A 22,116-nucleotide genomic window follows, 5' to 3' on the forward strand; every position below is an offset into this window, starting at 1 on the left:
TTATCTTCAAAAATAAGAATCTTACAAGTGTCCAAGACCCTTCAGGTAACAATAAAGCAACATTTACCAGGCTTTCAAGGAAATGTTATTATCTAATAGAAGGGCATTTTCAAATAAGCCAGAACTAAGAATACATACCCCCTTTATGAATAAGCTATTTCAAGACACATTCTAAAGCAAGAGATGATCAAAAGAAAAAATTCAAGCATAGGGAAGTTGCAGCTGGAAGAGACTGGCAATAAGTACTGAAAACATTTGATTTGCAGGGATGAGACTTGATAATTGGTGTAAATACACTTATACCAAAAAAAAAAAAAAGATGAAAAAATATGAATAAGCAAGCCTCACAGAAAGAAATACAATACAAATGGCTGGTAAAATATGAAAGATGATCACTTTCACCACTGATCAGAAATATGCAAGTTAAAATCACAAAGAAATACCACTTTCCAACCTATTATATTAATTTAAAAGAATTCTTTTTGAATACTAACAGAGGAACCAACTTGACAGAGGAACCTATTGGCCAAATTTGGGACAATTTTAGCATCAAAAGAACAATGAATGTAATTGATTGAAAAACACTGACTATACAAGAAACCATGAGTCCATATGATACTCAAAAACAAAAAAGTAAGAATAATAAAACAATCAGGCAAGCAAAGAAAATAAATAAAAAGTTCTTTGCAGGTGACCATTACACCAAGTTCTTACTCTGAAAGGGACAGGAATATTTTTCGTTTGCAATAGTAATTGTATCACAGGGTGACCTAATAGTCCTAGTTGATGAGGAAAAGCACTTCTTTCAAGAAAAATGCCAACTATGAATGTAGACAGAATTTGAAAATCACAATTTGCAACCCCTAAGGACATAATTAAGTCAAGAATTATCAGTGGATGCTAAAGCTACTAGGTAAAAGTTTGATAGAGAGCTGGATATTCACCTGGTGCCAAAATTATCACCTCACAGATCACTAGCTAGTTCCAAGATGATTGTCACCACATAAACCCAGTGGTCAATCTTAATATCACCAACAATGGAATAACAAGAGCTTCATTATGACTCCTAGTTACACCATTATGTGATGCAGTGTTTAGCCTGAATCTAACTAAGACATCAGAGTCAACTTCCAATAATAGAAAATATGGGGGTTATTGTTAAATGACAATCAGAAAAATCCAGAAATTAGGACATTCTAGGGAACAACTATCCTGGTCTTTCCAAGTCAGTGTCATAGGAAAAATAAAAAGCTGGAGGGTGTGAGAGGGAGATAAAGAGGGACAGGAAAAGGAGTGTCTGTTCTAGATTAAAGTACACTTCCGAGACCCAACAACCAAATGCAATCATAGTTCTTGATTGGATTCTAATATGAACAAACTTGCTGCAAAGACATTTTGGGGACAAGTGGGGGAAACTTGGGTGTGTTGATATTATTGTGGTTCTGTAGGGAAGTGTTCTTATTCAGATATGCATATCAGAACATTTAGGAGTGAGGTGGGGGTGGGGGAATTGGACAAAGACAGTCAAAAGGTACAAACTTCCAGTTACACGACAACTAAGTACTAGGGATGTGATGTACAGCATGATAAATACAATTAACATTGCTGTATGTTATTTATGAAAGTTAAGAAAGTAAATCCTGAGTTCTCATCAAAAGAAAAAAATTGTTTGCTATTTCTTTAAATTTGTATCTATATGAGATGATAGATGGTCACTAAACCTACTGTGATAATCACTTCATGATGTATGTGTTGGGTTGGCCAAAATGTTCGAGTTTTTCCATAAGATGTTACAGAAAACGAAATTTTTGGCCAACCCAATAAATCAAATCATTATGCAGTACGCCTTAAACTTACAGAGTGCTATTTGTCAATTATATCTCAACAAAACTGGAGGAAAAAAATATTAGGAGTGAAATATTTAGGAGTCACAATGTCTATATTTAAAAAAACTTCAATTTAAAAAAAGTGAAACATATGACAAACTGTTAAAATAATTATTAAATCTAAGTGATAGGTATATGGCTTTATTCTACTACTCTCTCTACTTTTCTGCAGTTATAATTTTCATAAGGATAAAAAGCATTTTTAATATCTAGCATTTGTGAAGGTTTAAGGAAATAGACCATCTCATACACATTGTTGGTTAGAGTGTAAATTGGTATAACCTTCTTAGGGGACAATTTGGAATACATAAATTTTATTTTATTTATTTATTTATTTATTATTGAAGTATAGTTGATTTACAATGTTGTTAGTTTCATGTGTACAGCAAAATGATTCTGTTATGCATATATGTATAAATTAGGTTCTTTTTTAGATTATTTTCCATTATAGGTTACAAGATGGAGTATAGCTCCCTGTGTTGTACAGTAGGTCCTTGTTGTTTATCTATTTTATATATAGTAATTTGTATCTGCTAATCCCAAACTCCTAATTTTCCCCTCCCCCCTTTCCCCTTTGGTAACCATAAGTTTGTTTTCTATGTTTGTGAGTCTATTTCTGTTTCGTGAGTTCATTTTTATCATTTTTTAAATATTTATTTATTTGGCTGCGCCAAGTCTTAGTTACAGCACGCGGGATCTTTAGTTGCAGCATGCGAACTTTTAGTTGCGGCAGGTGGGGATCTAGTTCCCTGACCAGGGATCAAACCCCGGCCCCCTGCATTGGGAGTGCAGAGTCTTAGCCACTGGACCACCAGGAAAGTCCCATTTGTATCATTGTTTTAGATTCTGTGATATGTTTTCTATATCATATTTGTCTTTCTCTGTCTGATAAATTTTATTTTTAAATATACATACCCTTTGACATAGTAATCCCATCATTAAGAATCTATTAATGACTAGTGATACAAGTGTAGAGGATATATGTATAAGGATGTTTACTATAGCAGTTTATAATATAAACAAATCTGAGACAAATGAACCAGTGAAATGGTTGAATATATTTTGACAAATATTACATATTATTTATGACAAAGAATACCATATTACTGTTAAAAAGAAAAAGTAGGTGTATATTTCCTATATTGGTTTGCTAGTGCTTCCATAAGAAAGTAACACAGACTAGGTAGGAGGCTTAAACAACAAAGATTTATTTTCTCACAGTTCTGGAGGCTAGAAATCTGAGACAACATGTCAGCAGGGTTGGTTTCTTCTGAGGCCTCTCTCCTTGGCTTGTAAATGGCTGTCTTCTCCTGTGCTTTCACATGGCCTTTCCTCTGTGCCATCTGTGTCCAAATTTCCTCTTCTTATAAGGACATCAGTCGTACTAGAGTAGGGGCCACACTAATTACCTTATTTAAACCCACCAAATATAGTCACATTCTTGGGTGCTGGAGAATAGAACTTCAACATATGAAATTTTGGGGACACAATTCAGTCCATAACATTTACTAACATAGAAAGATGCTCATGATTTTTTTGGTTAAAAAAAATCAAGGAGCAGGACAACACGTGCAGTACGACCCCTTTATTTTTTTTTTCAAAATTAAAAAACAATAAAATCAAAACCTCTGGTACATGTTTATATGCGGTTTGGGTTATACTGAAAACATTCTGAAAGGATACATACCCAGCCGTTAATAATGGTTCCCTGGGGAGTAAAAATGGAGTTAGGAATGGAAGGGAGGGAGAGATTGCCACTCTTCCTTTTCTTTTTTTACAAACACGGGTTAGATTTGTGGTTTTTTTGTTTTGTTTTTTTGATGTGGACCATTTTTAAAGTCTTTATTGAATTTGTTACAGTATTGCTTCTGTTTTATGTTTTGGTATTTTGACCATGAGGCATGTGGGATCTTAGCACCTCCTGCATTGGGATCAGGGATCGACTGACCAGGGATCGAGCCCGCACCCCCTGCATTGAAAGGCAAGTCTTTTTTTTTTTTTTTTTTTTTTTTTTTGGCGGTACGCGGGCCTCTCTGTTGTGGTCTCTCCCGTTGCGGGGCACAGGCTCCGGACGCGCATGCTCAGCGGCCATGGCTCACGGGCCCAGCCGCTCCGCGGCATGTGGGATCTTCCCGGACCGGGGTACGAACCCGTGTCCCCTGCATCGGCAGGCGGATTCCCAACCACTGCGCCACCAGGGAAGCCCGGAAGGCAAGTCTTAACCACTGGACCTCCAGGGAAGTCCCATGGGTTACATTTGTAATTGGAAAATTTTAGCTTAAAAAGAAGTACAGCTACAATGTAGAGCCCCCCACAAAGGAAAACATATTCTTCCTTGAAAGAAAGTGTCCTTATTGAAATGGGGGTTGGGGACTGGCGTTTGATCCCAGGTAGATTAACAAAGATGGGGAAAATGGGAAGAAACAACTAAAAATGAGGCAAACTACAAATAACAACGTAAAGCAGAATTAAAAAGTATTGTTCTGATTTGACTTTGATAATTACATAAATAAAGGCTTAAAGCTGTCTTTGAAACACTTTAGGATTTCCTTGAACTAGTAGAATTGAAAGCAGAGTTTACCTTTCTTGCAAATTACCGCAGCAGGTAAGAGCAAACAAAGCATTCTATACAGAGAAAAAAACAAAACAAAAGCATTCTATAAGAGAAAAAAAAGAAAGGAAAGAAGGAAAAGAAATATTTCAAAATTAAATACATAAACTAAGAGAAAAATTAGGAGATAAGAGTTATGGTAATCAATGTAAATAAGAGTTAGATTTATTGAATCCTATGTTCCTGGTGCTGAGCTAAGGACTCTGCCCTGTGCAGGTAACAGAATCAGCCTGCAACTCTTTCTGGCTTTGGGGTTTGAAACAAGGCTGAGCCCTGAAGAGAACTCTATGCAGCTAGTAACAAATGTCTTGGTTAGAAACCTTGAGGAAAGGAGACTTTGTCTCCCAGTCTGGCAAGATTCCCTAAACTGTTGGGGAGATGGGAAGAGGTGGGAGAAGAATTAGCCCTGTGATGCTTCTGGGCTGAGACCACAAGCCCTTCCAATGAGCCCTAGACAAAACCTAGAGGCAGCAGGGACCCTCGAGGCCCATGTGTCAAGAGGACAGGAAGGTGCATTTACCAGGGCCCAGGGCCAGATGTACACAATTTGCCCTAACTCCCCCATCAGCGAATACCCTATTCCAGGAAGCCACTATTGACCTTCCCAGCCCTCAAGTTTAGGCGGCCTACTTTAGGCCTCCCTAAATGCCCTGACCCCATCTTATCACGGACCATACTATATTTTAATGATCTTTGTATATGCTTGTTCTCCTTCACTAGACTGTGAATTCTCAAGAGGGGGAATTAAGTATCTCCTGTGCCTGACACATAGTAGGCGATTTAGTTCTACAACAGAAGAATATCACTTATATTTGACTGTTTCCTCACTAAACTCTAAACTCCATAAAATTAAAGAATATACATCTGGTTTTATGCACGATTAAATCACCGGAGCCTCACACAGTGCTTGGCACAGATTAGATTTTCAGTAAATATTTTTGAATGAATAATTCTGTCTTCTCTATGATTCTATCTTCTCTATCTACTGTGTTACATTCCAAGAAAAAGCAGCTTCTTGACATTCTTTTCCTTGTAACGACTTAGCGTTTTAAATTGTTTCTGCCCTTTCACTTTTTAAAATTTGTCATCATTTTCCCGTTTTCATCTTTACACTCCCATGGAACATGATCTCCACTATTTGAAAGTGTGCGATTTTGATTCAGCCTTGTATTTATCCTCCTATTGCAAACTGCCAGCTTTCCTATCAACCTCCCTTACCTAACTGCTAGAATGCCATGAACCAGGGGCGGTACTTAGAGGTGAACAGTTAGCCTCCAATTTACAAGCTTGCTTCTCTCCGGGGTAACTGCAAAGTCACACGTTCTTGGGTGTGACCTTACACGACATAATCTCCTCAACGAGTGGGTTAATTAGATTATGTATGACTATAACCGATTAAATTAAAAGTGTGGTATAATGGAAGAGTTAAAATAGTATTCGCTAGGCAAGGTTGTGAAGTTTTAAAAAATGTATGATATAGGCTTTCATAAGAGAATAAGAGAAACAAGGAAAACATGTTCCAAATTACCTTACAAGCAGTTAGTCTGGATTGACAGTCCCACTGACAAAGGAGGAGACCAAACGCTCCTTCGTACCGGAGTCGGCAGCCGGAGCCGGCGCCTCTGTGGGCGGGGCCACCTGAGCCTCCAGGGACCCAAAGGGAGAGGGGGCGGGGTCAAGGCGGGTCCAGGCCTTCAGGGGCGGGGCCGCGGCGGGCGAGGGGCAGGCTGGGAAGCGGCGCCATATTGGCGTCGGCCGCGCTGTATTGTCATAAATAGAGCCGGTTTTCTGGTGTTTTCACTACTCGGTTGGATGCCTCGGCCGTAGTAAGTGAGAGAGTGAGCGAGCAAGCGAGCTACAAGCGAGCGGAGGAAAGTGGACAGGAGAGGAGGAGAAGGGAAGAGCAAGAACAGGACTCCAGAGCGAAAGACTCGCCGGTGAGGGAGGCGCAGGAAGCGATGAAAGAGATGTCTGCGTAAGTGGTGGGGGCCGGCGGTTGGGGGCGAGGCATAATGGGGTGGGCTGGGGTGGCCGGCCTGGCACCCCGTTTCTGTTCCCTGCCCCTCGCGCCGTGCCCTGAGCTCTCTCAATGGTCTTCTTCCCCTCTCCCGGCCGTTTGGCAAGGGCACCTCCCCTACACCCGGCGGCTCACCTGGCCACCGCCGCACAGACTCGGGGACTGCAGGAGTCCCCATCTGCCCCTGGCTGCCCTACCTCAGAGGACGCCCCCAGACAAGGTTGCGGCGGAAGAGAGGCGCGTGTGTCCGTGGGGAGAAATTGTCGGTCACTCTCCTGCCCCCAGCGCTGTCTGAGCCGGTCTCTGCTCCTGTCTGCATTGGCGCAAATACCATCCCCCTCCCTCCCCCTCCTCCCTTCCTGACCGGCTGTCTCCACGTCTCCTGGAGTGAATGACCTATCCCAGCCCATGGGTTTCTCTTTCGTAATGACTGTGGTCTTTTCACCCTCCCCTGGTCTCCCCACCTATCCACAGTACATCTGCCGGTCTATACCTTCTGCTCATACTTTGATAAGTCAGAAACAGTGTCCGTGCTTGGCAAGATTTTGTTCTAGTTTCTTACATTTTGGTTTATTAGGAAATAATTTAAACATACAGAAAAATGCAGAGAATAACATAAGCGTCATTTGTGTAGCCACCATCCATCTCTCCCAAAGCATAACGTTCCGTGTGTGTGTGTGTTTGTGTACACACGTATCTTTATTTAAAAGAAAACAAGCATACCGAATACATCTGAAGGATTCTGTTACCTTCTTCACTGGTCCATCCACCTCCCTCTCCGGAGTTCCCCACAGTTCCAAATTTGATGCTTATTGCTGCATGTTTTTTTATGCTATTACTACATATGTATAATATGTAATGCCATAATCGGCATTTACATGTTTTTAAGCTTTATATAACTAGTATCACACTTGTCATTCAACAACTTCTTTAGTGCAATATAGTATCTTTGAGATTTGTCCATGATAGTATTTTCAGCTCTAATTAATACGTATTAACTACTGTATTGTATTCCATTGTAGGGATACACCCTAATTTAGTCCTTTTCCTGTTAGTGATTATTTTAGGTCATTTCTAAGTTTTTTTTGTTTGTTTTTTAATGTTACAGTGTGGCAGTGAACATTTTTGTACATGTCTCCTTGTACACTTGTACTAGACTTGCTCCAGGGGTGTTTAGTTATAAGTGGAATTGATGAGTGGAAGGGAATGTGGAATTCTGTTGCTTGCTTTGTTTTCCTGTCTAGATGAGGGAGGTTCAGAATAATGGATTTGGAATTTCAGTGCTAGTAGGGACCTTGATAGCCAACTTTTTCAGCATAGAGATAAGAAAGTGGGGCCCAAGGTAGCTGGTGTCATAGACTTCACTTAGACAATGAAGAAAACAGTTAACTAGAGTGATAGAATGTTAGGACTATAAACTCTGATGCAAGCAAGGAATGTTAATGTAGGTTTCTCGGCAACAAATCTAGTTGTGATTTCTTTTTAAAAGCTGGACTATTTCTAGCTTTGGGATGTTTTTGTTTCTTGGGGGGGGGCATTGATTTTACTTAAAGCTTTCTTTCAGGTGGCTGACTGCTTTTCAAAGACTGACTGTAGAGGGTACTTGACTTAAGTCTGCAGTGTGTGTAGTGGAGGTGGCCCTGGCCCAGCTCCCATTCAGGCTCTTTGCATTTGAGCTGAGTGGTGTTGGTACAACTGTCCTGATGCCAACACAGGCTGCTTTTGGCTTGAAAAGACATGCTAACCATGAAAGCTTGAGGCAGTATGAATAGTCCTTCATCAACATAAGCACAAAATATCCTTTTTTTGTTAAAAAAAAAAAAAAAGCGGGGGCTCCAACCATTAGTACTTAGTAAACTTTTAAGGTAGCTAAAGTAATGAGTGGATTGAGAGATTTAATGTATCAGTATATGATACTTTAAATTTTTTCTGCTGTTTCATTTTTCTTGAACAGAAACACCATGCTGGACAACCAGCGTCAACAAAAGCATTATGGAATCACCTCTCCAATTAGCTTGGCATGTCCGAAAGAAATTGATCATATTTACACACAGAAATTAATTGATGCCATGAAACCATTTGGAGTATTTGAAGATGAGGAAGAATTGAACCACAGGTATGTCACTTTAAAATGCAAAATATTTTATAGTACATTCTTTAATCATTAATTCTATGAACATATATCAAATACCAATTATGTCCCTGCCTAGGGATATAAAAATCACCAAATGAAGAGAAAACTTGGCCCTCCTGGAGTTTATATTTTAGTTGAAGGCTAGAGGAGGAAACTAATAATTAGCCAAGTAAGTAAAATAAATACAGTGTTACACATGACAAGTGCTGCTGAGAAGAATGAAGCTGGGAGAGGAGGTTATCAGGGAAGGCCTCATTGACATTTGAGGGAAATTTTAAAAGGTGAGGGAGGAGCTATGTGGTTATGAGGGAAGAGCATTCTAGGCAGAAGGTTTGAGGTGGGAGTGTACCTGGTATATTAAGAAATAGACAGCATGGTAGCCTAGGTATGTGAAGCAGAGTGAATAAAAAGGGGAATGTGGGCTTAAAGTAAATGAGGTGGGAAGGAGCTTGGAAGGAAAGGTCACTTAGGACCTTGAAAGCCATTTATAATGGTTTTGGCTTTTACTCTGAGTGAGATGGGAAGCTGTTAGGGTTTTGAGCAAAAGATTGACGTGATTTACTCATGTTTAACATAGTCACTCTGGCTGCTTTACCGAGCATAGTCTGAAGTGGGGGTCAAAGGCAGAAGCAGGGAAACTAGTTAGGAGGCTATTATAATAACCCAAGGAAAAACATGATGGTGGCCAGAACTAGGGATGGCAGTGGAAGTGATAAGAAGTAGTAGAATTCTGGATGTATTTTAAAAGTAGGGTGGTTTAATGACTGTGGAATGTGAGGGGGGTGGGAGGGGAGGGGTCAAGGACGATGCCAAGATTTTTGGTCTCAGCATCTTGAAGGATGGGATTCCATTACCTGGGGAAGGCTGAAGGAGAAGCAGGTTCAGACAGATCAGGAATTCAGTTTTTCATGTGTTATCTTTGAGATGCCTAAACTCTTCTATCTTTCTTCTTTTTTTTTTTTTGTAAATCTGGATTTGGATATGCCATTGGTTGCAAGTTTGTTTTAATATCAAATTGCTTTTATTAAGTAAATTTTATAAAAATTAGGCAATAAATTATTTACCTGTTTTTATTGTCCAAAAACTCATAACTGTTAGTGAGAGAATGCTAACCTCTATTATCACCACACTGAATTGATTTTATTCCATAGTAAGGCCAAGAAAGTTGACAGTTCAGTTGGCCTCTGCAGCTTTATTGAAGGTAATTTTGATTTTTTTATTAGGTTTTTTGAATTTTGAAAATACCTCAAAGACCAAAATACTATCATCACATTTATCGTCTCTTTGGAACTCTTAGGAACCTAAGAATGCCAAAGAGATGTGCCATGTGTCAACAGATGTGATAGCATTAGCACGTGTATAATATGCTTTTACTCTAGCACCAACACAAAGGTACTGCCTATATGTTTAATTACTTTCTAAAATACTGTTTGTTTTTGGTGTTTGTTTATTTTCATCTAAAGCATGTTATTTTTTATTATAGGCTGGTTGTTCTTGGTAAACTGAACAATTTAGTAAAAGAATGGATTTCTGAGGTCAGTGAGAGTAAGGTAAGACTCTAAACTAAATGGAATTCATAGTTTCATTATGTCCTGGTAGTAAGATGCAGAGTTGAGAATAATCAGAAATACATTAAAACTTTTTAATATACTTGGAAATGAATGGGTGTAGACATTGAGTCCTAAATAAGTGAGGATTTACCCCAGAGGTAGCCAGTGTCTTGACTGCAATTCCACATAAATGTCTTGCTTGACTCACATGTAGTAGATCAAAATTTAAATACTGAGATTTTACTTTAAAGGCCAGATTTCAGACTTCTTGTGAAATACCAGGTCTGGCAGCACTGGGCCTTCCTTTGTGCAAGGCAGGAAGAGGCTTGAATGGAATTGGGCTCCTCCCCTTCGGTGCTTCATGGTCCCCATCACTCCCTGCTCTCTCTGACACAGCAACTGTCAGTTATCAGTTTCTGTGTTTCTTATGTGTATACTTTCGTCATTTACATACCTGCCTGGCCCCTGAGACCTAGGAGTTTGCAAACCCTAATTTATAGTTACACAACTTTTTCCCCCTCTGGTAGCTTAACTATTTTTCTTCTAAAATCGATTACATTTTTCTTGCTTTCTTAGAGTATTTTGAGTATAATTGAATTCTCATTTGTCAGGGAATCATCACTGAATATTATTTTACTGGCTGTAGTAAAATGAGGTAGGGCATATTCAACTGAGTAATATATTTGCCCCTTCACTAAGTGGCTCAAACTGTTGTATTTTAAAATTTAGGGTTTTTTTGTTTGTTTGTTTTTTTACAGTTTTCCCATCTCTTAACAGCGTTCAGCTGAAAGTTAATGGCTCACAGCAGTAGTGTCTCTTTGTCAAATCCCTTTCTGCCCATTAATCTGCATCAGTTTAGAAATTAGATAAACACCTGTTAGAATTCTTTCTTTTAAAATTTTTATTATTTCCTTCTGTACTTATGATACATATATAAAATTGGTTCTTTTAAAAAATGGGCTCTGAATAAAGTTATGAGGGACTGTGCTAATCTACAGTCATTGAGTTTAAATAAATGGTCTTCACGCTGTTTACTTTTGCTGCCAAATGACTATCTGGCTCATTTCTGAGCTCACAGCAGGGTTATCAATAGTAGAGGTTTTCAGTTAGGTTGAATTCTGAGCAGATGAAATGCTAGTCATGAGTAATAAAAAAAAAAAAAAATTCATGCTTTTTTCTCTGCTACTAGCTGATCAACTCCTTAAGAAATAAACCTCTTATTCACCTGTGCAACCTCAGGACAGAGCTCAGGCATTGAATAAATGTCAGCCCATAATTGCTATGGGTATGCAAACCAGATACACAACTTGCTACAATTATTTTAAAATCAGAGTATCAAGCTTTATGACTTCTTGTGTGGTCTTTATGTCAGCTGATGTGGTTGTGCTGAGGTCTTTGCTCCTATCCATTTTCTAGGATACATCAAGGGAAGTCAAGTGTTAAACTATTCACAAAAGAGGCTAGATTACTTTATTGAGAGATACACCTAACTAATTTTCTTACTGTGTGGTTTTTTGCACCTAAAAGAAAAATCCAGTAGAATCTGTTCCAAGGTCAAAAGGTATTTTTGTTTTTAATTATTTAAATTGCTTTTTCCCTCATTTCATTCACATCAGTGCTTTAATCTGCAAAGACCAGTAGCTGGTTTCCATTTAATTTCTAGGCATAAAACCATTGTTAAAAATTTGAGGCTTTGCCACTATTTGGCATTTTTTAAGCAAAGAAAATAAAATATCTAATCATTTAAAAAATTTTAATTGGTTTTAACATCTTTATTTGCATAGATAAGGTGATTGGTCTTTTTTTATATCATTATAATTCCCTTTCATTTATGCATATTTTAGTTTGAAAAATATCTGAAGGATTTGAGTTAGATCAAAGATCATTTTAATATTCTACACAACAGTTGGAATGTTTAAAGTTTAAATAGTCCAGAACTCCAAGTCAAATCATTTTAGTTAAATACTGTGGTTTGTGGGGAAAATACTTTGTGATTCAGTTTATCACTTTCTCATAAATTAAGAAGCAATCATGCTTTTCAAAGTAGGAAGGTAAACTAAAAGGGGCTTCTCTATCCTTTTGATTCATGTTAGTCATCAATAATTTTATTAACTCTTTCTAGCTATTATTTGTGGTACTCTTGAAACATGTCCGTTAAACAGAGAAAATAACAAACATAATGTCCTGTTATGCAGATACTTTTAGTCAAGTTCATTAGCAGATGTTACTCTTTGGAACTTGGACTGGGCATTTTGGGGAAATAGAGGTAGTAGACATAGTTCTCACCTTCAAGGAATTCAAATATAGTTGAAGAGATGGAACTAACATACACAGAATAAAAAAGTCAATGTAGTATAAAAGTGGTTAAAGATAATAACAGTAGAGGAGCACAGGGGAAAAAAGAGCTTGTTACAAGGTGGATAATCAAAGAAAGCTTCATGAGGGAGGTGGAACTTGAAGTGATCTTTGAAAAATAGATGGTATTGAGATACCCAGAGAGGATGGCAAGCAATTGAGAGAAGGAAAATGGCAAATGCAATGGAAAGGAGACTAGGTTATGTAACATGTTGGCATTTGGAGCTTCAGAAGGGAATATCAGGAGACAAGTCAAGAAAGATCCTTAAGAGCATACTGTGGAAGTCCTTGGGATCCAAGGATCAGTATCCGTAGAAGAATGCATTGGCAAGTTTTGAGCAGAAGAGTTATGTAATAGAGTTAATTTAAGAACACCAGCCAGTGCATTTTTAACAAAATGGAGTAGGAAATAAAGACTAATGGCAAGAGGGTAAATTATGATACTGTTAAATAGCACAGAATGGGAGTGGGTGGGGAGAAAGTGACATGTGAGGGATATAACCTAAGAATTGGTAAGCCAGGAAGAATAATAATGACTTATAGGTATGGGCAGTAAGGAAAATAAGGAACAAAAATAGAGAAATCAGGAGGTATACCTAGTTTATCATAGGAAGAATTTTTTGCTAGGTTTCAGGCATGGATATTGAAGTGGATCAGAAAGTCTGAGTGAAAATATCTGATGGGCAGTTAGAATTGGCTCTAGAGAGAGGTGAAAAGTAGCGTTGTAATTCTGGTACAACCAAAAATATGTTAATTAAAGTTTTTAGATTAGCTCTCATAAGGAGATCATGTCAAGAATTACCTTACTTTCTTGCAGAAATATTACAGAGCTAGAATCAATAAGTTAAGCATATCTCTAACAAAAACTAAAGGGGAGATGGTATTAGTCAAGAGTATGATAACTGTAGAGAGCTGAAAGTGCATTAATTTGGTAGTTTCAAGTTCCTTGGTAACTATTAAGAGTGATGGAGCCAAATCAGGTAATTTGGGGGGACAGGTAGGGTCAAGTGATAAAAAATGTTTTTCTTAAGATAGAGATGTGTGCATGTATACTGGACACAAATTTGTCTTGTCTTTCCTCTGGGAATACCTTCATTACTTCAGCTGCAATCAGAAAAACTCTGAAGTACTTTTACAAATGTCAGCTCACCAAACTTGACAAATGTAGTACATATCAGTAGCATTTAGGCAATTTTTAAAAATTGAGGTATAGTTTATTTACAATATTATATAAATTTCAGGTGTACAACATAGTGATTCTCAATTTTTAAAGGTTATATACTCCACTTATAGTTATTATAAAATATTGGCTATATTTCCTGTGCTATACAATATATCCTTGTAGCTTATTTATTTTATACATTGTAGTTTGTACCTCCTAATTCCCTACCCCTATCATGTCCCTCTCCCTTTCCCTCTCCCCACTAGTGACCACTAGTTAGTTCTCTGTATTTGTGAGTCTGTTTCTTTTTTGTTATATTCACTAGTTTGTTTTATTTTTTAGATTCTACATGTTAGTGATATCATACAATGTTTGTCTTTCTCTGTCTGACTTATTTCACTAAGCATAATACCCTTGAAGTCCATCCACGTTGTTGCAAACGGCAAAATTTTATTCTTTTTTATGGCTAATATTCCATTCTGTATATATACCGCATCTTTATCCATTCATCTGTTGATGGACACTTAATTTGCTTCCGTGTCTTGGCTATTGTAAATAATGCTGCCATGAACATTAGGGTGCATATCTCTTTTCAAATTAATGTTTTCATTTTCTTTGGATATATACCCAGGATTGTAATTGCTGGATCATGTGGTAGTTCTTTTTTTTTTTTTTAATTATTTATTTATTATTTGGTTGTGCCAGGTCTTAGTTGCGGCAGGTGGGCTCCTTAGCTGTGGCTCAAAGGCTCCTTAATTGTGGCTCGCTGGCTCCTTAGTTGCTATGCATGGGCTCCTTAGTTGCGGCATGCAAACTTTTAGTTGCGGCATGCATGTGGGATCTAGTTCCCTGACCAGGGATCAAACCTAGGCCCCCTGCATTGGGAATGTGGAGTCTTAACCACTGCACCACCAGGGAAGTCCCTGGTAGTTCTGTTTTTAGTTTTTTTTAGGAACCTTACTACTGTTTTCTACAGTGGTTGCACCAATATACATTCCCACCAATAGTCTACAAAGGTTCCCTTTTCTCCACATCCTCGTCAACATGTATTAGAGCATTTAGACAATTTTAATGCTAAATAATTTGAACAATTGAATGCCTTAAAAATTATTTTATTTTATTTTAGAATCTCCCACCTTCTGTTGTGGCTACTGTTGGTGGAAAAATTTTCACCTTTGGCTCCTATAGGCTTGGAGTACACACCAAAGGTAATTGCTTTTCTATGTTTTACTGGTAAGAACTTTCAATAACAAACTTATTTGTTGTTCATAATTAGAAAATACAGAGGAAAAAATTCCCATTATCTCACTACTAGAGTACTATATTATTTCCTATACTCATCTTACGTAGTTTCTTCTGTACATATGTTTGTGTATACAAAAATGTAATACATATTCAATATACTGTTCTTGATAATAAATACTTTAATTTGCAGGAGCTGACATTGATGCACTTTGTGTTGCTCCAAGACATGTGGAGAGATCTGATTTTTTTCAGTCTTTTTTTGAAAAATTGAAACATCAAGATGGCATTAGAAACTTAAGAGTAAGTATCCTCTCATATGTAATATTTTGAATTTGTTAACAGATAACTGCAAAAGCTAGGGCTTATGATGGTTGACATATTTCTTAAGAAGTTGCTGTATCTTGTTAAAATAACAGTAATGACTAAAAACATGGGCTTTTTAGTTATACATACCTGCGTTGAATCTAGAATCTACCACAGATTAGCTCGTGGATTTTGGTCAAGTTACCTGTTGTCTCTGAGTCTCAGTTTCCTTAGTTATCAAATGAAGATCTAGTGATAACATTCTTATAAAGTTTTTTGGAGGATTGATGAGATAATTTACATAAATCATTTACTATAATATCTGATAAATGGTTGGTGCACAGCAAATGGTGGCTCATTATTATGTATAAGGTTCAACTAGTAACTCTTTATGTGTGTATATCTAGCCATTCATTCAGCAAATAAAATTTCAGCACCAATGATTCATCAGATACTGGCCTTAGTCCCACAAATACAAGAGCGAACAAGATAGTTTATGTGAGGGAGGGACTGGGGGTACTAAACAAACAGGTAGTTTTAATGCAACCTCAAGTGCTTGGATATGGCGAAGCTCAGAAGATTTGTGTTATTTGGGTGTCTGGGAATGGAGAAGGAGGTTAAGAATTTGTTAGGTTGGGGAATTCCCCAGTGGTCCAGTGATTAGGACGCCAAGCTACCAGTGCAGGGGGCGAGGGTTTCATCCCTGGTCGGAGAACTAAGATCCACACATGGCAGTGGGGCCAAAAAATTTACAAAAAAGAAAAAAAAATTGTTAGGTTGGGGGATTAAAGAAGGCTCAGAGAAACGTTTCTACTAAATCCAAATGATAATAGATTTTTTTTGATAGATTAGTCATGGGATCTGATATTTTAATATCTAACACTAGTGCTTTTTGTAAATAATCAGTTTTCAGCTAAGTTCAACAAATAGTAAATACCCAGATGATAGCAGTTCTGCCTGCCAGTTTCTGATGAATATTTTTAGAAGGATAATATGTTAGGTAACTACTGTCATGGACATTTTGCGTATCTTAAGCAACACAGTCACAAAGTAGAAGTGCTTGCTTAGCTAGAATGAGAAACTAAGAAAATTTTCACTTTTCCTACTGAGTTAAAATAAAAATTGGGAGAAAAAGTATTCATGTTATTGGCATTTGGGAAGGATAAAGGATTACACCTTATTTGTTATAATTGTTTTCTTTTATTGTAGGCTGTAGAAGATGCCTTTGTGCCTGTTATAAAATTTGAATTTGATGGAATTGAAGTAAGTGTTAAATATTTTTCTGACTTTACAATTGAACTATTTAACCTGTATGGGTTTGTTTGTTTGTTTTATAGTTTAAAAATCAGACTTATATAGGCACGAATTTTAAGGAATCAAATAGTCTAGTCATGGTGAGGCCTTCCTCACCATGGAAAAGGAACCAACCTTCATCCCTACCCCCAAGATGTTTATACACATCCTTCTCATTCCCATAATCTCCTAAAATAATTATATTATTATAGTTTTAGTTGGAGCATTATTCAGTGTTTATCTTATTATGGTCTTATAAATAATGTTCAAAACTGAGCACAAAATGTACTAGGTTACCATTCTTTGCTGTGTGGCTTTTGTTTTCTTGGGAGTTAATGTTTTGTGTTTGATTTGCTTGATGTTTATACTTTGACTAATTCAAATTCAGTCTTTCCTAGTTGTCTAAATCTCCACTAAATAGATTTGGATTTCTCAGGTGTCCTGTCATTATCGTCTTGAAAAAAGATCTCACTGATTCTTCTCACTTCTTCTAATCCACACTGATTGTTCTCCATGACTGATATACAGCTGTCATTCTGACACCTTTCTTCTCTCATCCTGGGATTTCCTTTTGCTTCTCTCTTGAGTTTTCTTCTTTCTTTCTTTTTTTTTTTTTTTGCGGTACATGGGCCTCTCACTGTTGTGGCCTCTCCCGTTGCAGAGCACAGGCTCTGGACGCACAGGGTCAGCTGCCATGGCTCACGGGCCTAGCCGTTCCGCGGCATGTGGGATCTTCCCGGACCGGGGCACGAACCCGTGTCCCCTGCATCGGCAGGCGGACTCTCAACCACTGCGCCACCAGGGAAGCCCGAGTTTTCTTCTTTCTTGACTTACTTTCATTTTAGTGGCACTCATCCACCAGCTTCCTGAAAAAGAGCACATATTTTTGAGATCTTGAATGTTTACAAATATCTTTATTTTGGTCTCACACCAAATTGATTGGCTAAGCATAGACTTCTAGGTGGGAAATAATGTTTCTCAGAATTTTGAAGGCCTTGCTTCATTGTCTTCTAGCTTCCATACTCTGTTGAGGAGCATGAGGCCAATTTGATTACTCATCGTTTGTATGTGACCTATTTTGTCTTTTTGGCCACTTGTGTGATTTTCTTTTCTTCTTTTTTCCCTGGTCTTCATAGTTGTAAATTCATGGTAATACACTTTGTTTTGGTATGTGTCTTTTCAACCAAATGTGCTAAGGCACTCAAGTAGTTCTTTCAATTTGGAAATACCTGTCCTTCAGTTCTTGGAAATTGTATTGAATTCAGTTGTGTTGCCCGCCTTTGTTTTCTGTCCTCTTTCGGGAACTCCTAACATTTGTATGTTGGACCCCCAGGACTGCCGTGTTTTTTTGTTTTTTCATTTTTTTTTTTTTTACTTCTTCCTTCCCACTTGTAACTACATCTTCATATTTTTGTTGTGCTTTTTTGGGGTTTTCTCATCTTCTAAATGTTCTCTTGTTTTCCATTTCTGCCATCATATTTTTAATTTCTAAGAATACTTTTTTATTCTCTAAATGTTCCTTTTTATTTAAGAACTTATTTACAGCCTCCTGTCCTTATTTCCCAGATATAACATGTTTTATCTCTGCTTCCTCAGACCTGCTGAGTCTGTTACCATTTGTCCATCTGCTTTCCAGATTTCATGGTTTTTACCATTGTCTCCTGTTCTCTTTGACTTAGTGGGTTATGCCTTTAAAAACAAAATAAAACTAAAACAAAACAAAATTTTGCTGGTATTTTCGTGGGGTTTCAAGAGGGAGTGAATGTAAATGTGTTGGATCCTCCATCTTTATCTAGAAATTCACTTACAAGGTTTTGATTTTTTTTAATGATTGGCAAAATTAAAATGCTTTCCCTTAATTTGAAAATTATTCTCCCAAAACTTTGCAGTGATTTTCCAATGTGATATTACCTGCATAGGCCTTTGGAAGTTTTGGTAGAGCTTCCCAAACTAATAATTAGAACTTTTTACATTTTTGAGGTGGGAAGGGGGGAGAATGGACTAAAAGGAGAAAAAGTAATATTTCTCTCTCTCTCTCTCTCTTTTTTTCATCTTTCCGAAGATTGATCTAGTCTTTGCAAGACTGGCAATACAAACCATATCAGATAATTTAGATCTAAGAGATGACTCTCGACTGAGAAGCCTTGATATAAGGTGTATTCGCAGCCTAAATGGTAAGCTTCTAAAAAGAAATCTCAGATACCTGCTTGAAAACAATTAGACAAATAGAGATCTTTTTGCAAAACTATTAATAGACTTTTTAAGAATTAGACAAACTCGGTTAAAAATGATGTAATTTTCTTTATACAAGTAATCTGATCACATTTAAGCATCTTAAAACACAAATTTACTTGAAATGTTTATGTTTATAGCAGTGGTCCTCAAACTTATTGGTCTCAGGACCCTTTTATACTTTAAACATTTTTTGAGGACTACCCCCCCAAGATCTTCTGTTTATGTGAGTTATATTTATCAATTTATCATATTAGAAATAAAAACTGAGAAATTTTTAAGGCGTTTAATTATTAGTTCATTTTAAAATAACAATAGTAAACCCATTATAAGTGAATATAAATATATTTTTGTGTGAGAATGGCTTTTTTATTTTTTTGCATTTTTGCAACTCTTTAATGTTTGACTTAATAGAACACAGCTAGATTCTCATATCTGCTTTTGCAGTCAATCTCTTGTAAAATTTTGTTTTGATTGAAGTATAGGAAGAAAATCTGGCCTCTTAAAGATATGTAATTCGAAAAGGAAGGAGTATTTTCATAGCCTTTTCAGATAATTGTGGGTATTCTTTAATACTACACCAAAACTTGACTGATGACAATTTCCTTTTTTTTTTTTTTTTTTTTGTAATTAGTCTTCTTTCTGGTGGAAGCCTCTTTATTTATTTATTTATTTATTTTTCTTTTAAATTTTTATTTATTTTATTTTTTGCTGTGTTGGGTCTTCATTGCTGCACGCAGGCTCTTTTCTCTGGTTGCGGCAAGCGGGGGCTACTCTGTTGCCGTGCACGGGCTTCTCATTGCGGTGGCTTCTCTTGTTGCAGGGCACGGGCTCTAGGCACGCGGGCTTCAGTAGTTGTGGCACGCGGGCTCAGTAGTTGTGGCTCACGGGCTTTAGAGCACAGGCTCAGTAGTTGTGGAGTACAGGCTTAGTTGCTCCGTGGCATGTGGGATCTTCTAGGACCAGGGCTCGAACCCGTGTCCCCTGCATTGGCAGGTGGATTCTTAACCACTGCGCCACCAGGGAAGCCCAATTTCCTTTTTCTTTTCAACAGCTTTATTGAGGAGTAATTGCATACCATAAAATCCATCTTTTTTAGGTGTGCAATTCAGTAGTCTTAGTATATTCACAGAGTTGTGCACCACAATCTGATTTTAGAACATTTTCGTCATTCTCAAACGATCCCTCATACCCATTTGTAGTCATTCCTCTTTCTATCCTCCAATCCCAGGCAACCACTAATCTACTTTCTATCTCTATAGATTTGCCATTTCATACAAATGGGGTCATGTGTAATATGTGGTCTTTTGTGTCTGGCTTCTTTCACTTAGCATAATGTTTGTGAGGTTTATCCATGTTTCTAGCATATATCAGTAGTTTGTTCCCTTTTTTGCTGAATAAAAGTGATCTTTTTAAAGTGTTAATTAGAATATCAAACCTAAAACTATCAGTTAACTTTTTGTGCTCTGTTGCATTAAAATCTATTGGTCTGTCTTATTCTTTGAATGGATCTTTTACCCATACGTGATTTTGTCCTATCATGCCTTAGTCATTTAGAAAATACTGGCTCACAAAGTTATTTGGATCGTCTAAATGTTAACACACATTTCATTATAAAATAATTTTTTAAAAATCACATTCATTAATGTCACCACCAATCTCATTAGAAAAGTCTGAAAAGTTGTCAAGCTCACACTAGCATATACCAGTTGTCCAAAATTCTAATTTTTACTTGAAACTTCAAGTTTTATTATTGGCAACAAATTTTGACATTTGTTTTCCTAGAAGTGAGGGGCTCACTTTGTTCATTTTTTAGGAAATGTCTGCTAAATACCCAAGTATGAATAACTGTAGTTGTCTTGTCAATCATTCTTTCAAGTAAAACTGGTGTTCCTTGAAAAAAACAGATAGTTCAGCTTACCTTGAACATGTTCAAACATCACACACGTTCCTTTCCTGTTTTCTAACTGCAAATTTGTGGTGAAGATAATATTGTCTACTATTTCAGTTTGTTGCCATGGCTTTGATTCACTGCTAAGATACCAGCAGTTTTACCCACCACTGGTTTGGCACCATGAGTGCAAATGTTAACACAGTGAAACAGGCAAAGAAAGCATTAATATTATAGAAATAGATTTGACCTAATAGATTCCCAGGAGTCCACTGACCACACTTTGAGAACCACTGGTTTATATTGGGTTGGCCAAAAAGTTCATTCAGGTTTTTCCATAAGCTGTTATGGAAAAACCCAAATGAACTTTTTGGCCAACCCAATATTTTGTTTAACTTAATCATTGCATTTTGCTGTATTTCCAGAGTGCAACAGTAAATCACAGTATTTGTGGATAAGGTTTGCATTAAAGCAATAACATTTTTATAAGTTGGAGGCATTTGATTAACAGTAAAGCCAAAGGTGGAAAAAAGCTAAAAAGATATTCAGACTCATCTCTTTTTTTAATATTGGATTGTATAACCCATGTGCTTTTTAATTCTTTATAAGCAAAGTGATTTCTCTTATATAAGGGCTACATTTAAAGTACATAATTTAAAGTACCTAAAGAAAATTAAACTTCATATTTTAGTATCTTTGGTATTTTTAGCATTTGAGAGTCAAAGTTAGAAGGACATTTGAATTAACTGGAATTTGTTGCATAATGAAAAATGAATGCTTTATGTTTTTCAGGGTGTAGAGTTACTGATGAAATTTTGCATTTAGTGCCAAATAAAGAAACTTTCAGACTCACCCTAAGAGCAGTCAAACTATGGGCAAAACGTAAGTATCCCAAGTCTTTTATTTTACGTTTGCATTATAAAATTATAATTTTCAGTTACTCATGGTAGAAGCACATATGGGAATTCCTGAACCTGTTGATACCTTGGGGGATTGAGGTGCAGTAAGCTTTGGAGAAGCTGTTTGTTTTTCAGGTGTAATGCTTACCAGTGCTCTGATGTGTGATTCTACCTTCTTCTCCCGTGGGTGAAAACTAAAAGCCCCTGACTTTACATCTTGGGTTACAGCCAGGGAGTCAGAATGAGTTAGAACTTGAAGAGTAAAACCCTTACTTGTATTCGAGCTCTCTATGGACAGGACCATCTTATCATCTCTGTCTCAGCATTACCAGCAGAGAGGCTGGTGTATAGCAGGTGTTCAGTAAATTTATTAAATGAGGAACCTATTGTGATAGTTTTAACCTTTTGTTTTTACCTTTCAACACTCTTCTAATAAAGCCTTGAACTGTACTAGTTTATATATATAGGATGTGGTTCATAAAAGACCCAGCCCTTAGCTGGCACAGCACATTTTGTATTATTTGTAACTACATTTAAG

At 37.1% G+C, this 22,116-nt stretch overlaps 1 protein-coding gene and 1 long non-coding RNA gene across 8 annotated transcripts in view; one reads left to right on the forward strand and one right to left on the reverse strand.

The window, feature by feature from the left end:
- Positions 1–6,798, reverse strand: part of LOC114487313 (uncharacterized) — a 30,369-nt gene extending 23,571 nt beyond the window's left edge. For 2 of the 3 annotated variants that reach the window (XR_008618904.1, XR_003682296.1), the window contains exon 1: positions 6,712–6,798. This is a non-coding gene — a long non-coding RNA (uncharacterized lncRNA). Of the gene's footprint in view, positions 1–3,086; positions 3,271–4,467; positions 4,512–6,711 lie in introns of those variants that run through there. The other variant, XR_008618905.1, reaches the window with a different exon arrangement.
- The window catches only part of PAPOLG (poly(A) polymerase gamma), a 33,494-nt gene continuing 17,557 nt past the window's right edge, over positions 6,180–22,116 (forward strand). For 2 of the 5 annotated variants that reach the window (XM_007125444.4, XM_024133559.3), the window contains exons 1-8: positions 6,180–6,472; positions 8,469–8,630; positions 10,132–10,198; positions 14,842–14,923; positions 15,151–15,260; positions 16,473–16,526; positions 18,619–18,730; positions 21,472–21,561. In XM_007125444.4, coding sequence (XP_007125506.1) covers positions 6,456–6,472; positions 8,469–8,630; positions 10,132–10,198; positions 14,842–14,923; positions 15,151–15,260; positions 16,473–16,526; positions 18,619–18,730; positions 21,472–21,561 — 694 coding nt within the window. In that variant the 5' untranslated portion in view covers positions 6,180–6,455. The remainder of the gene's footprint in view (positions 6,473–8,468; positions 8,631–10,131; positions 10,199–14,841; positions 14,924–15,150; positions 15,261–16,472; positions 16,527–18,618; positions 18,731–21,471; positions 21,562–22,116) is intronic. The other 3 variants (XM_007125446.4, XM_007125447.4, XM_055089195.1) reach the window with 2 other exon arrangements.

Source organism: Physeter macrocephalus, chromosome 12 (genome assembly GCF_002837175.3).
Source record: "Physeter macrocephalus isolate SW-GA chromosome 12, ASM283717v5, whole genome shotgun sequence".
Lineage (NCBI taxonomy): Eukaryota > Metazoa > Chordata > Mammalia > Artiodactyla > Physeteridae > Physeter > Physeter macrocephalus.